This window comes from Sciurus carolinensis, chromosome 2 (genome assembly GCF_902686445.1).
Source record: "Sciurus carolinensis chromosome 2, mSciCar1.2, whole genome shotgun sequence".
Classification (NCBI taxonomy): domain Eukaryota; kingdom Metazoa; phylum Chordata; class Mammalia; order Rodentia; family Sciuridae; genus Sciurus; species Sciurus carolinensis.
This window is the reverse complement of record NC_062214.1, coordinates 198,356,559-198,371,476: the sequence shown is the minus strand read 5'-3', so window position 1 is coordinate 198,371,476 and position 14,918 is coordinate 198,356,559. Positions and strand designations below refer to the sequence as shown.

Below are 14,918 nucleotides of genomic sequence, written 5' to 3'. Positions count from 1 at the left end.
CGAGAAGTTTGATGTGGGACTTGAGTGTTAGGGATATTAGTGATTAAGGATATAATGGCATAAAAGAACTTGTGATTGCTTCAGTCATGACACCAACTAAAACCATGTGTAACTGGTGAGTTAAAGCTGATTAAAGTGATGTAGTTTATGAATTTATTCTTATTTAATAAGTTCAGACATTGTGGAAAGACAAAAATGTGTCTAGTTTGTCAGTGGCATAGCTCACTCCAGTGCACCCTGGGAAACACCCTGAAAGATGGGGCAAAGGAAAAATACCCAGCAAAGGTATACAAAGGAAGGAAGAGAGCAGACAAACAGTACTGCCCACCATCATCACCTCCCCAGTGTCCAGTGAGAGACTGCCATGAAAGAGCCACATGGATGAATGCATAGGGGGCATGCAGAGGATGGCATGGGTCACTAGTGTGAAGCCCAGTTATACACTGGAAAATGTCCCAAAGAGGGGCAAATAAGAAGTCAACTTATGAATGTGCAGACAGAAGCTAGAGTAGTTAGAGTGGAGCTACTGATGTCTCAAAACATGAACCCAACTTCCTACCAAGGCATGAGTCACATCTGCAAACCCCAGCCCTGCCACTAACTTATGTCACAATTTTTGGGTCTCATATTCTGACTTTTCCAATTTTTAGCCTCTAAAAATTGCCTCCCAATGTACAAAGCCATTGAGACTCTATATGTCATTCAGTACTGATTGAAAAATATTACAACTTCATGCTTCGTGTGAAAGCTAAGACATAACTCCGAATTTCATTAAATACACTTCAAGCATTTCCAGAACTAGCTGACATTTGTTACTCCTAGTGTGTTGCTCTTCCCACATGTTATTATCCTTTCTCCAGGCCACAATGTGTTTTTAAGTGGAAGGTGTTTTTTTGTTTGTTTGTTTTTTGTTTTGGTTTCATTTGGTTTTGGTACCAGGGATTGAGCCCAGGGTCACTTAACCTCTGAGCCACATCCCTAACCCTCCGTATTTTTTATTTTGAGACCAGGTCTTGCTAAGTTGCTGAGGCAGAGTTTGAACTCTCGATCCTCCTGCTTCAGCCACCCTATGATGGAAAAACAAAACCTGATTATAAAATGAAATTTTAGGAACATATTGATGAAAAAACAATGCCTGGGGAAAGCGTTAATTCTGCCTCCACCTCTGTCAGTCTTTCTTCAGGAAACGTAATTAACATGGGCCCCTACCTTTTGAATTGTAAGTGGCTGTGGCTAGAAGTCTGACTAAACGTGAAATGTAAACACTCCCGTGCCAGGCTTTCAAGGCAAGAGATTCAACAGATGCGTTTGAAGACTTTTCTCTTATTACACTCTGTAACTTTCTAAACTCTTTAGGAATGTAACTGTAAGCTTGGGCGGGCTCGGCGGGCTCAACAGCAGGACCAAATGTAAACTCGGCGGGTCTCTCGGCGGGCACCTTGGTGGGCACAGTTAGCAGCCAAATAAAATGGGACAGAAAAGTGGCTGAAGCAAGCTTTATTGGAATTTGGCTCTCGGGTGAAATTCCCAGATCCCCGGGGTATAGGGACCCGGAGAAAATCGCACGTGGCCCTGGCTGCCCAGGATTTTATAGACTAGGATGGGAGGGGGTCTTGTTGAGTGACAGGTGGGTGTGAAGGGTTAGTGGAACTTTCCATCCACCTTGCTGTGAACTTTCTGGTCACCTTTGGCGGGCTGGTCTTTGTTCTAACTGCTCAGCTTTGCCCCCTACAGTTGCCTAATTTCTGACCTAACAGTAACTACATCATTTAATTTCTAGACCAGTTAATTTCTGTGTAAACTATAACCTTGTAGGTTTAGTTCTTAGAAATATAACTCTTAGGGAGGTAAATTCAAGTCATCTTGAGTTGCTGCTACTTTTAGTAAAGGCTACTTAAAGATAAGTAGTGTTTTAATGCCTTTGTTCTGCACCTGTGAATTACTTATTGTAAATTCCCTGTGCATGGTCTTCAGTCACATAGGCCGAGAATTCAAACCCACCAATGTTGTAATGGTTAAGAAATGATGGCAAGGGCTGGGGTTGTGGCTCAGTGGTAGAGCTCTCGCCTAGCATGTGTGAAGCACTGGGTTCGATTCTCAGCACCACATCTAAATAAAAAATTAAAAATAAAGGTCCATCAGTGTCGCAAGCAGTAAGAGAGGACTCAAGTTTGGATCCAACAAGTGGATTTTATTCATGCAATACACACTCAACTTACCATTCCTGGGGCTGGAGAGATAGCTCAGTCGGTAGAGTGCTTGCCTTGTAAGTACAAGGCCCTGGGTTCGATCCCCAGCAACAACAACAAAAAAAAAACTTACCATTCCTAATAATAGCAAGTCATAAATACATTGAAGATTCTCTCCCTTATTCTCCTAGAGTCCAGTCCCCTTGGACTTAATGCAACAACTCTTAGCCAAGAAGTCAGTCAATAAGACTGAGGGAATTCTTCTCAGCCGTAGCCTCTCTCAGCTCCTCGGATGTCTTCAGATGTCCTCAGGTGTCCGATGAGTCAGAGGCTGGATGGCAGTCGTCGTCGCGCGAGCAGTGGTTAGTTGTCTGACCTCGGTGACAACGGTCAATCATCAATCAGCGATAGTGTGGATAGCAGCTGGGGCAATCAAGAGACAGAGTGACATGTAGTCCTCTGATTACAGTGCTGCTGACAGTTTGCTCCAAAAAGTCCAGTGGTTTAAGTAGTGATTTTCAGCCCAGTTATGCTCTGGTCTTCATTGATAAAGACCAGAAAACAGGGGCCAGGGATATAGCTCATTCGGTAGAGTGCTTGCCTCACAAGCCCAAGGCCCTAGGTTCAAATCCCCAGCCCCACAAAACAAAAAAAAAAAGACCAGAAAAGGACTAGACTAGGAGCCACCACTCATATCATAAAGGTTCATATCAGCATTGTTCAGGAGTGTCATTCTGCCACACAGCAAGTTTGTCACCAGGTGCCTTTTATGATTTTAGTTTTACCAGTCCAGGCAAATACCAAATGCAGCTTATTATTACTACATAACACAACTACAGCAATTCCTATTATTTCCTTGTCTCATTATAATCAGAAACTAAAAAAATAAGAAATGATGTCAGATTTCCTATAAAAGCCCTACATAACCTCAGCTTGGGACCCAGAACTTCAGAGCACTAGCTCATCTAGGTCCACCTGGGTTCCCCAACTCTCCCAGTGGTGCTTAGTCCCTTGCTGAGTGCAATTTCCATAACATCCGGAGCCCTTGGGATTATAGCTGGAAGGTGCTCTTCTGAAGCGAGTTCATTTCACACATTTTCTGGGAGGCAGCTCTATCCTCTTTTGCTGTGTTGATGCTTTTTTCAGTTTAGAATCTGCTTCTGGCTTCCTAACTAAACACTAGCTAACATTCTGTGTGGTCCTGAAATAGGGATTTAGGATAAAGAGAGAATTCGAAATCTTAAGGGAAACACTCAAGCCATTGAGATGCAGAAAACGCAGTTGCAGACCTTGGCCCCATACCCTTGTAAAATGAGGAAGATACACAAGCACAGGAATACTGGCACAAAATTGTCCTCTCCACCCTGGGTCCACCTCCAGTTCAGCCCCTGAGACCCCTGTTCTATGAATATTGGACACCCAGCCCAAGGGCTGCTTCTCACTCTGGAGACAGCCGGCATTCTCCCTTGAATGTGTATCTACCTTCCTAAATAAACCTGTCTATGCCTTAGTCTGACTCATGCTGAAATTCTTTTACATCAGGCATGCCCTCTGGTCCTGAGTTGAGTTCCCACCTCCTCTGGGAACTCCTTGGACCCTTCTACAGAGACTCTCCTTTGGAGACAGTCCCAAATCCCTCCATGTGATTCAGTGGTTCCTAGTGCTTCCCACTTACTTGGTCCAGCTCATCTTGCATTCCTGTCCAAAGTTCAGAGTTAAAGGGGACAGCTTCCCATTAGGCAGTTTTGTTGTTGTTATTTTGCTTGTGGTACTGGGGATTAAACCCAGGGCCTTGTGCTTTGAGAGGCAAGCACTCTGCCAACTGAGCTATATCCCCAACCCACCAGGCAGTTCTTGACAGACTTTAGACCTTTAGGCCACAGCACAAGGATAGATTGCTGAAGACCTCTGGGCCTTGGTATTTGAGGGAAGGCTTGGCATATTCACAGAGCAGAGTGAACTTCTGTTCTAAAGGGGAAACCAACAGCTGAAAGCATTTACAAATGCTGTTGATGCCATTAAGTGGCTTTCTCTAAAAGCCAGAGAAAATGTGCTTGAGGCACTTTGTGTCTTCTCTGACCTTCCAGTCACAAAATGTAGCATTAAATCCTTTGAACAAATCTGCTGGGGTGGCCCTTTCCTTAAACATTTGGGGTTTTTTGAAGTGTTTTACTTAGGGAATTTGGATTTGAAACTAGACATTAAAAGCTTATTGATCTCAAGTCTAGTTTGAAGTCCAAAAGCTTTTGTCTTGAAATAGCTTACAATGATGCTAAATTTTTCCTAAACAATTTTTCTTGTCTTCAGCAGTTTTCTGGTCATAAATCTAAAATATTCTTTCTGACTGCACAGTGGCACAAGCCAGCAATCCCACCCACTAGGGAGACTGAGGCAGAAGGATCCCAAATTCAAGGCCAGCCTTGACAAAGTAGCTGTAAGCTCATGGCCCACAAATGACAGAGGCAGGAGACAGGAAGCAAACTCCGATCAGCCAGCTATCCTTTATTCTGCAGCAAAGTCAATCAATCAGGCATGGGAGGACTCATTTTCCAGGTATGGAGATGGCCCCCGGGTTGTAGAAGGAGTTTGGGTTTTTATAGTTTCATTGGAGACTGCGGATGGTGCAGTTTGGACAGTCAGGGACCTAGCTGTGCAGGTTAAAATTTTAACTCAGGAAGGTAGTTGTAAAAAGGTTGAAGCTCATTGTCACTGGGAAAAGCTCAGAACTGGGTGTTCACTGGTTATCTTCCTTCCTCTGGGACCCATTGTTACCTAGAGCTTCACTGTTTTCTTTTCTCCTTCCAGGACACGTCTGCAACAGGAAAGGATAAAAGTCCATGGCCCAGCATTTCAGTATTTGCCTCCTTCCTTCAAGATGCACTGGGTTTGAGAAGGGGAAAATGCTTTCTTTTGATAGAGATGCTGGGGATGAAGGGATGAAAGGGATGAAAGTTTGCTTTTTCCCCTCAGGGCCCATTGTTATTGGGAAAGAATGTACTGAGAGAGGTTTAATGTTTGGCTTGTTTCTCCTCCCCCCTCCCCACACGGTCCCTCCGTTTTTCTTGGGGAGCTGTCTTGTAGGAATATTATTTTCCATAATTACATCAGTAGCGAGACCCTGTCTCAAAATAAAGAGAAAAGGGTTGGGGTGTAGCTCAGTGGTAGGGGCTTGCTTAGCATGGCCAAGGCCCTGGTTCACTGTCACTGAGATGGTGTTCCTCTAAAAAAATCAAGTAAAGAGGGTCCCTGGGCTGGGGTTGTGGCTCAGTGGTAGAGTGCTTGCCTAGCCTGTGTGACGTCTCAGTACCATATATAAATAAGTAAAATAAAGGTCCATTGACAACTAAAAAAAATTTTTTTTTAAAGTGTCCCTTTTTTTCAGGCTGATAAGCCAGTCTCTTTGTCTAGAACTTTCCTGGTTATAGCATTACAAGTCCTCCAAAGATCCGGACGTCTGGTCACTAAGACGCGCAGACACACCCAGGCGCCCGATTTCCGCAGGGCCTGGCCTTCCACCCCGACCTCCTTGCCTGCAGAGCCCGCGCAGCCGCCCGGGGCGCTGTGGGGCGCGGGCGCGACCCTGCCGGCGCTCAGGTCTTGGCGCTGCCGCTCCTTCCGCTTTCCCGGCAGGCCGCGCGCGGCGCCTGCGTACTGGGTGACCTTTTAGGGTGTCTTCACGGGCTGCTGCGGTCCGAGCCCTTGGGTCTGCCGAGGTGAGGACCGGTCCCCGCCGGCCGCGGAGCTCGCACGGCCGGGAGTGAAGGGCGGCGGGTCGGAGGTCGGGGGATAGGGGCGGAAGCGGGGCGAGGGACAGCACAGGCCCGCCGACCTTGGGTCAGCGCCTTCGCGTGCCGCTACTCTGCTCTGGCCCCCGGGGCTTCCCTGCGGCACGGGCCGGGGGTCGGCCTCTAGACTGAGAGCGGCTGGTCTGGGGTTGGCTTCCAGACTGCGAGAGAACTAGCCGTCAGGGTCACTCAGCTGAAGTTCACAGCCAGGAGCGGGAAGCCAGGCTTTGGAGGTTGACGTGATCCGGCCTGATGGTATGGACCTGACGGCGTGAATCCAGTCCTGCTTACCTGCTGTGGGATCTTGGGTGTCTGTCAAGTACCTACTTTGTAGGGATAGGGCGTAAATGCAGGAAATAAGTTCTTCAAGCCCTTAGTGCCGTTAAATCTGGGGAACAGACTTAGTGAATAAATGGAGCTCTCTTACCTGTTAGAGCAGGAGTCACCTTAGTGTTTATCACTGTGTTCATTTTCAGATGCTTCAAACCATTATTAGAAAATACTGGATCCCCTTGAAGCCCTACTATACCCAGGTTTACCAAGAGATTTGGATAGGAATGGGATTGATGAGCTTCATTGTTTATAAAATCAGGAGTGCTGGTAAGTTTGCTTATGTTCGAATTATTTGAGGTCAGGAAGAAAAATGTTTTCAGAAAGACTCACAATTCATTTATAAAGGAACTGTGACTCTTAACAAACTATGACTCGAGCATTAGAACCATTGCAGCAGTGTGAGTGTGCTATGAAAAGGCTGTGGGGCCAGTGGGGGAAACTGAGCAACACCTTGAGATTGGGGAATTGTGCATTGTCCTGAAGTATTACCAGTACACAGAGAGGTGTCCTTCATCTTCAGAGATGCAGGCTGATGTAGTGTGGGTATGGTGTTCTGGAGTGCAGTGGTTCATTGTACCTTCTCAACTGTTCTATTTGACGTTTCTTCACAACAAAATTTGGAGGGAAGGAATAACCTTTTGGCTCTTAGTGGAGCCATGCATTATTAAGCCATTGACTAAGAAGAGGAAGGAAAGAAGGCAAGACTGCAGTTGAGGGTGTGGTAGGGAGTGAGGAGGCCTGCTCCTCAATGTCTGTAGATCTTCTTTGGTAGAAACTTTATCACCTCTGGGCTGTGGGACACTACAGTAACTCTGCTATTATCTGAATGCTTCCTATAATGCTTTACCTACAAAACCTTCAGCCAAATGTTGCTTTTAACAATGAATCAACTATAGGCATTTTTGTAAAGTATTAATATGACCCATTTTTTTCTGTCCTTTTATTTTAGATAAAAGAAGTAAAGCTTTGAAAGGTAAGGTTTTGCATCTTAAAGTGGAATGAAAAACACCTTTATGTCTTTGCAAGCAGCATCATATCATCATTCTGAACTAAATTTATACATGGTTCAATTAAGTGTTAAGATACAATGAAAATACTTCAGAAGATAAAATTTGATATGCCTGCTGAAAAGGGATATTCTAAATTTCTACTTCTTATAGTCTGAATGTTTAAAAAAGTCACTGTTCACTGGGTCAATAAAACTTCCAGGAATAATAGAAAAAGAAGTAATCAGAGGTAGCTAATGCCACCAGCCGCAAGCGTAAGTTAGCTGTGTAAGCATGCTACCTTGTGAAAGTCCTAATGGTGCGTTTTGAAAGAAAGCCCCTAATAAATGTGTGCCCTTGTGCTAGATACTTGTCTACTTTGCTTCTCCAGTTACCATGAAACGGTAGTCATTTGAGTTACACAAACCAAGCACTGGTCCCATGAGCTTTGGGGAAGAGACATTTCTCTCTAGCCCTCTCACCTTTGCCCGTGCAGGTGAGCTGCTATGGGCAGGCATCATTTGCAAGATCCTTTAAACCCATTGGGCATTCCATGTAGAAAGAATTCCCTGTGTTTTTTTATAGCATGGAACTGTCATTTACATTTCCTGACTTGTTGATGCTTTCCTTCCTGATTTGAATCTATTTTATGCATCTCTTTCAAAAGGTTCAAGTCCTGCACCTGCTCATGGTCATCATTAGCCAGCTTGCTTGAGTAGAGAATCGTCAGTCTGCCTGTAAATGTAAGCGGACTTTGTTAGATGGGAACACGGAGCGTCACCATGCTCTCACATAAGCACCACTTACTACGTGGCGTGAATAAATGATCTGAGATGCACCACTGCCATGCCGGTACTGCTTTGTGTGTTTCCTCCAAGTCGAGCCTTTGCAATGCAGCAGGTGCCCTCATGAGGAGACCTGGAATGAGGAGCAAGTCTCCACTGCCATAGGGGTTGGTGGTCAGGTCTAGGTATTCACTTGAAGTCTAATACTTAATAAATGTTTGCTAAACAGATGAGCCTCTGTTTTCACGCTAGAAAGGTGGAGTTGTTAATTATGTAAATTCCAATTATTTTGAAGATCAGTAAGAGGAGAGGAAGGGCTGGGGTTGTGGCTCGGGCAGAGCACTTGCCTAGTGTGTGTGAGGCACTGGGTTCGATTCTCAGCACCACATATAAATAAATAAAATCCATTGACAACTAAAAAAAATATTGTAAAAAAGAGGAGAGGAGAGGAAAGCATTATTTAAATTGTGAACTCCTTAGAAAGAAGATAGCATTAGACCACACAGCAAAATTAGAAGCTCATTATTTCCTGATAAAATTAGAAAATTTTATCAGGAAATAATGCAGGCAAAGTAAACAATATAAAACAGTTGGTGCTTCTTCTAGTCAGGTCATTATCAAAGGAGTAGTGCATACTTATCTCCTTCTCAATGAGGCAGTTGCCCAAACCCCTAGAATCACACCCAGAAAAGATGGTAAAGCAATTAGCCTGAAGTGGGGAATAAGTCCGTCCAATTTGAGAGCAGGTGTTTGCAGGTTAATACAGTAATCCAGCAGTGGGATAAAAGTGATGACCCACTCTTGGCCTCAGAATCCTTCCTCTGAAGCTGGAGACCTCCTATTTATTTAGACATAGATGTGTCTCCGGCATTTGGCATGGGGTCTGGTCCATGGCACGTGTCCCACAGATGGCTGCCATTAACTGTGGGATCTGTCCAAGCCTCACTTTGCTCTTTTCTAAGATGGGGATAAACCTGCCTTGTGCCCTTCCCTCCCCATCAGGGAAGGCTTCCTGAAAGCATTAGCATCATATTCAGTGGCTTGGTTCTGACACAGGAGTATGAATTCCTGTTACTTCTCTTCTGTTCAGCCTTGAGAATAACTTGGTACAGTACCTGAGAAATGACTGATCTGCACCACCCCTTTTCAAGCTGGGATGTGCATTGGAATTGCCTAGAAGGCAGGCACAGACTGGGGTCTTCACATTTTTTAATCCCACTGGTCTGGTAAAGAGCCTGACAGTTTTTATTTCTAACAAGTTCCAAGGATGCCCGCTACCAGGTTTTGGAGATTGCCCATAGGAGGAACAGACTTCCAGCTCTGCCTTGACACCTACTGGAGGCCTAAGGGCCACTACTCTTCATTTCTTCACTGTGGGAGCATCCCCAACACCCAACCCTGCACCATGCAGCTTAGTGCATCTGGTCCTTAGGCCCTAATGAGGTGTAGAGCTCACAGAAGAGACTGAGGCTGAGAGAGGCAGTAAGATGCCAAAGGTGTCAAAGGGAAGAGATAAGGACTGGATAGAAGCAAATGGAATGGTTGCATCTGCCCCTGAGTACTTCCCACAAGAGCTGAACTGTTGGCTCTTCTCTCATTACTACCTAAGGGTTCCTTCAGTCAAAATCGTTAGGATAAGCTGGGCACAGTGGTGCAGGCCTACAATCCCAGCTACTCTGGAGGCTGAGGCAGAAGGATCACACGTTTAAGGCCAGTATCAGCAATTTAGCAAGACCAACCCTGTCCAAAAATAATAAGGGCTAGGAATATAGCTCATAGTAGAACAGTACTAGGTTTAATCCCCAGTACCAGAAGAAAGAAACTGGTTCAGTCATCTTTTGTAAAGGGATGTCTAGCCCCATCATAGGATAGGCCACATCTTGTGCAGTGCTGGAACCAGTAGAATTGTTTTGCTAGCCCAGAAACTAAGAGGGAGAAGCATGTCACGTACTGAAGGTGGCCTGTAGGTGGAGCCAGAGCATGCCACCAGGCAATGTCACTACAGTGGTCTTGGAGGAACCACAGGGCACCAGCAAAGCAGTGACAGGCCCCATTTAAAAGAGTGTTTGGAGGGCGAAAGGAGCTTCCACCATAGGGAGCAGCCAACTTCAGGAAGGTGCTCCAAGGTTCCACACACCCATTCTTAATGCAGTGCTACTATGTGGCAGCCCTAAAGGCAGAAGGGAACATGGGTCCCAGGCTTCTGAAGATGTCATTTTAAACAGTATGGTTTAACCTAGCTCAAAGTGAGCCTCTGGAGGAAGCATCCTGTTCCTGCTTGTCACTGGCTACCCCAGGGATGTATAATCCCATCAGAGACCTTAGAGGGTATGTCTTCTGTGGCCCTCAGTGGGGTTGTACCTCTAGAGCTAATGGATCCTGAGCACCAAGTGCCAGACCCTGATCTGGCTACTTTGCACTGAACTCATGAATCTGCTCTGTGCCCTTTGAGCTTGTAGCATTACCCAGTTTCATAGATGAAGAAATGGAGGTCCAGACAGGATAGTAAGCTTGCATTAGAGGATAACTACTTGGTTGGCAAATCGACTAGTTGACTAGTAGAACCAGGATTCAAATCTGACTATCTAACTTAGAATCAGGACTTGGATTACAGTCTAGCTTCAAGGTCTTCATCTGCACTAGCCCATGCATGTCTTGGGGACATAGGGGCAATTAGGACACAGCCCCTTTATTCCCAAAGTTTAGGGTCTAGAGAACAGATGTGTGAACAGATCATGGCGATGTATGGAAGTGCACAGCAGGGGATGTCTGGTTTCAATGGTCATTCATGATGGTGGGAGCATCAGACCTGGCTGTGAGTCATGTTGGGTTCAGGTGTCAGAAGCCCAGCATCTGCCCAAATGCCAGCTCAGACACGTGGACCTGGTATACATCCCCATTCAAACACAACAGTCACCAAAAGACATTTCTGGTGCATTTAGTGAAATTTGTATGTGGACTGAGAATTAAGGATACAAAAAAATTACTTCTTAATTACCATGATAATGATATGTAATTGAAGAAAATGTCTTTGGTTTCAGCATGCAGATGCAATTATGTAGGTGTGGACTGAGTGATGGATGAAGTAAAATTGGCTGTGATGTGTGGAAGGTGGGGGACAGACGTATGGGGATGTACTACACTATTCTCTGCCTAGTATGTGGATCTATGTTCAACTTCCCTCAAAGGTTTTTTAAAATACTTAAGGAAAAAAAAGGCATTCAGTTGAAGCCTTTGTTAGTGTTATAATACCTATTTGAGAAGCCAGCACTGCACCCCTGGGAACTGAAGGCAACACCTCCGTGAACTTTGATTCGGTTATTTTGGACTTAGTCATGTCAGACATCCAGGGTCTATTATCAAAATGATGGAAGAGTCAGCTTGTAGAATGTGTTTCCCTCTTTTATAGTGATCTGATAAAGGACTGAGCTAGTAAATGCTTAAGCCTAGGGGAAGAAAATGTTGAAAAACTCTAGTTAGGAGCAAAACCTATCTTTTAAATCAAAACCAAAATGGTTGTGACAGTGAATGTTTCTATACTGTCATTGGGTTCCTTCTTCCCTTAGAATTTGGGCTTTTCATTTGAAAATATATTCTACTCCATAATAAAAAAGGTCCAGTACTGCAGCATGGAGAACTTCCCATATACCTTGTTAGATGAATACCATTTGAGAAAAAATTGAATTAATGTATCATTTTTAAGGAAAATGAATTCAGATCGTTACGAATTTTGAACAGGGGCTGAGTGGTAGCGCACTCATCTAGCACGTGTGAGGCACTGGGTTTGACCCTCAGCACCACATAAAAATAAATAATAAAATAGAGGTGGTGTGTCCATCTACAACTAAAAACATCAAAACTTCATTTTTTTCAAGCATCTGGTAGGTGGTGTCTTAGATCCATTTAAAAGAGGAGGCAAAGGCTGCCGGAGCTCCCAGCAGCTGGTAGCGAGGCTTGGCCCTGGCATTGTGCCATCTCCTCAGCCACACATACTGCATTGGTGGCTCTCAGGATTCCAGGACAGGTCAGGGAGGTGGATGGCAGGGAGACATTGCTGTGCATCCTATGGGAACTGTCTCCTGGCTCCAACATCCAAAGGAGGCAGGTTTCACCCAGTGGAAAAGTGCAAAGGCAGTTGTGGCAGTCAGCTGTTCATTTCCATAGCCCCAGCAGTTCAGACCCTGATGCAGCTCACCAGACCCCACAGCAGCAGGTGGCAGTGGTTCTCGGGGGACCTCACCCTCCCCAGCAGAAAGCAGGAGGTAGGCACTGACCGCTCCAGCACTGCATCTGCCACTGCTGCCAGCACCAAAGACATGACATGACCAGAAGGGTCTAGGCTGCACTCTGCAGGGACAGTGGCCCTGAAAAGAAGTAGAAGATGCTATCTTTACCTCAGCAAAAACTACAAATGTCATGGTGCTGGGGCTGGAATATTCCAAGTGTGTGAAGAACTGATAGAAATTAGGAATGGCAAAAGAACCCAGTACTGAAGTTTCTTTTTGTTTTTATATATATATATATATATTTTATATATATATATATATATATATATTTTTTTTTTTTTAAGTTGTAGGTGGACACGGTACCTTTATTTTAATTTATCTTTATGTGGTGCTGAAGATTGAACCCAGGGCCTCACATGAACTAGGCAAGCACTCTAAACACTGAGCTAAACACTGAGCCCCTAAGTTTCTTAATGTATAACAACATCATATATGGCATGCAGAATTTTTTGGTCTTATGCAATAAAAGTTTTTTTTTTTTTTTTTTTTTTCTGTTCCTTGGGGGTAGTTTTACTATGGGTTTGATCTCGTGGCAGTTTTTCTAAACTGACAAAGTATGTGACAAGTATGTGATTTTTAACTTCGTTTTTTTGTATGTTGGGTTAGTTGGTTGACTTGTTGCAGTGCTGGGGATCAAACCCAGGGCCTTGCACATACTAGGCAAGTGCTGAGCTACACCCAGCTTTCTTTAACAAAAAGTTTAACAAACTATATTTATAGAAACGACCTTATAAACTGAGGCTCCTGTCAACCTACATTTTAATGAGCACTTTATATCTGCCTGCACCTGCCACTCTTCTCATCAGGAATTCTGCCTCCTGGAAATACTGCATGTATTTGTACCATTTATCCTAAAAGGAGATGTCTGCAAGTGCCTTTTCAGTATATAGCTTATGTCCCCCTGTACCTAAGGTTGTTCCAATCAGTTGGGTCCAGGTTCTGGGTAGAGCTGCCACTTACTGCTTATGTGGCTTCAGGCAAACTCCTCAACTTCTCAGGGCCTCTCACCTTTCCTGTTTCTAATATGAGGGATTTGGATTGGATGACCTCCAGAGTCCCTCTCAGCTCTGTGCTTCTATAACTAATGGATTTGTGATGAACCTGAATTCCATTATCCAAAAATAAACTGAGCTGTGAAGCAACTGCGGGACATAGACCATAAATTGCAGATTTTATGTAAAGGTCATGAGTTCATCCCTTTATACCTGATATCTAACATCAGACCAGGCATTTATAGTAGGCATTCTGATTTTTAAATTAATTTAATTGAATAGGTATGCCAATTAAAAAATAATTTCTCAACCAGGCACAGTGGTGCACACACCTGTAGTCCTAGCTAATCAGGAGGTTGAGCCAGGAGGATTGAAAGTGTAAGGACAACCTGGGCAACACAGCAAGACCTCGTATCCTATTTTTTTTTAAGTTTTTTTTTTTTTTTTTAAGTTCTCTAGCTCTAGTGACTATATTAAAACTTACTCTAATACTAATGACAGTGAATGAGAAAATGGTTTCTGATTTCACTAAGGCAGGCCAGATGGGAAAACCAGGCTCAGTCCAGGGATCTGGTTCTTTCCATTACCAGAGCAAAAATTTGGTCTAGTTTGTCTTCTAGAGCTAATCATTCTGAAGGCAATGAATCTCAGAACTGAACTCCCAAGACATTGCTGCTCAATCTGGACTCCGGGTCAATTGATAGAAATCAAATAAAACTGCTAAGCAGACCAGAGATTGAGACTTAAGAAACTACGAAGAAAAGAGCAAACTATGCCCAAAGCAAGCAAAAGATGGTACATAATGTCTGATAATAAAAAAGGAAATAAGGACGTGAAACATTTTAATGAAATAGAAAACAAAAACAATGATGAAAGAACAATGAACCAAAAAGATGGTTCTTTGAGATCAATAAAATAGATAAACCTCTAGCCAGACTGATAAAGAAAAAATAGAATGAAAATACAGTCTGTAAAAATAAAAATTTAAATTAAAAAAATAGGAAGACACACTTGATATTAGGAATGAGAGGTGTGTTACTGCAGATTCTACACATTCTTCAGAATAATAAGGGCTGGGGCAGCTCAGTGGTGGAGCACTTGCCTAGTATGTTCAAGGCCCTGGATTCAATCCCCAGCATTGCAAAGAAGTCCTAAAAAAGGATAATAAGGGAGTCTCATGAACAGCATTCCATCAATAAATTCTACAGGACATAAGAAATGGATAAATTTCTAATATGACACAAACTACCAAAACTCACTCAAGAAGGTAGAGTCTGAATAGACCTGTATCTATTAAAGACATTGACTTGTAATTTAAAACTTTTCTCACAAAGAAAAATCCAGGCCAAAATGGCTTCACTAGCAAATTACACCAAACATATAAGAGCATAATAATACCAACTGTACACAAATTCTTCCTGAATAGGAGGGAGCATCCCCAACTCAATCTATGAAGCCAGCATTATCCTGATATAAAAATGCATGGGAAGATATTAAAGAAAACTATAGACCAATATGCTTCATGAACACAGATGTAAAAATCTTAGCAACAACATATCAAG

At 43.8% G+C, this 14,918-nt stretch overlaps 1 protein-coding gene across 1 annotated transcript; it reads left to right on the top strand.

Annotated features, from left to right (window-relative positions):
• The first annotated feature begins 5,787 nt into the window (after positions 1–5,787).
• Positions 5,788–8,136, top strand: Atp5mj (ATP synthase membrane subunit j). Its single transcript, XM_047540399.1, has 4 exons — positions 5,788–5,902; positions 6,451–6,574; positions 7,257–7,280; positions 7,961–8,136. The coding sequence occupies exons 2-4, from the start codon at positions 6,451–6,453 to the stop codon at positions 7,993–7,995; spliced, it is 183 nt and encodes a 60-aa protein (XP_047396355.1). The 5' UTR covers positions 5,788–5,902; the 3' UTR covers positions 7,996–8,136.
• Positions 8,137–14,918: the final 6,782 nt, after the last annotated feature.

Bases quoted from the DNA above. Each gene is read 5' to 3' on its own strand.
- Atp5mj (XM_047540399.1), top strand. From the start codon at position 6,451: ATGCTTCAAACCATTATTAGAAAATACTGGATCCCCTTGAAGCCCTAC. The intron at 6,575-7,256 runs GTAAGTTTGCTT...CTTTTATTTTAG, and splicing joins TTATAAAATCAGGAGTGCTG to ATAAAAGAAGTAAAGCTTTG. The intron at 7,281-7,960 runs GTAAGGTTTTGC...CTCTTTCAAAAG, and splicing joins AAGAAGTAAAGCTTTGAAAG to GTTCAAGTCCTGCACCTGCT.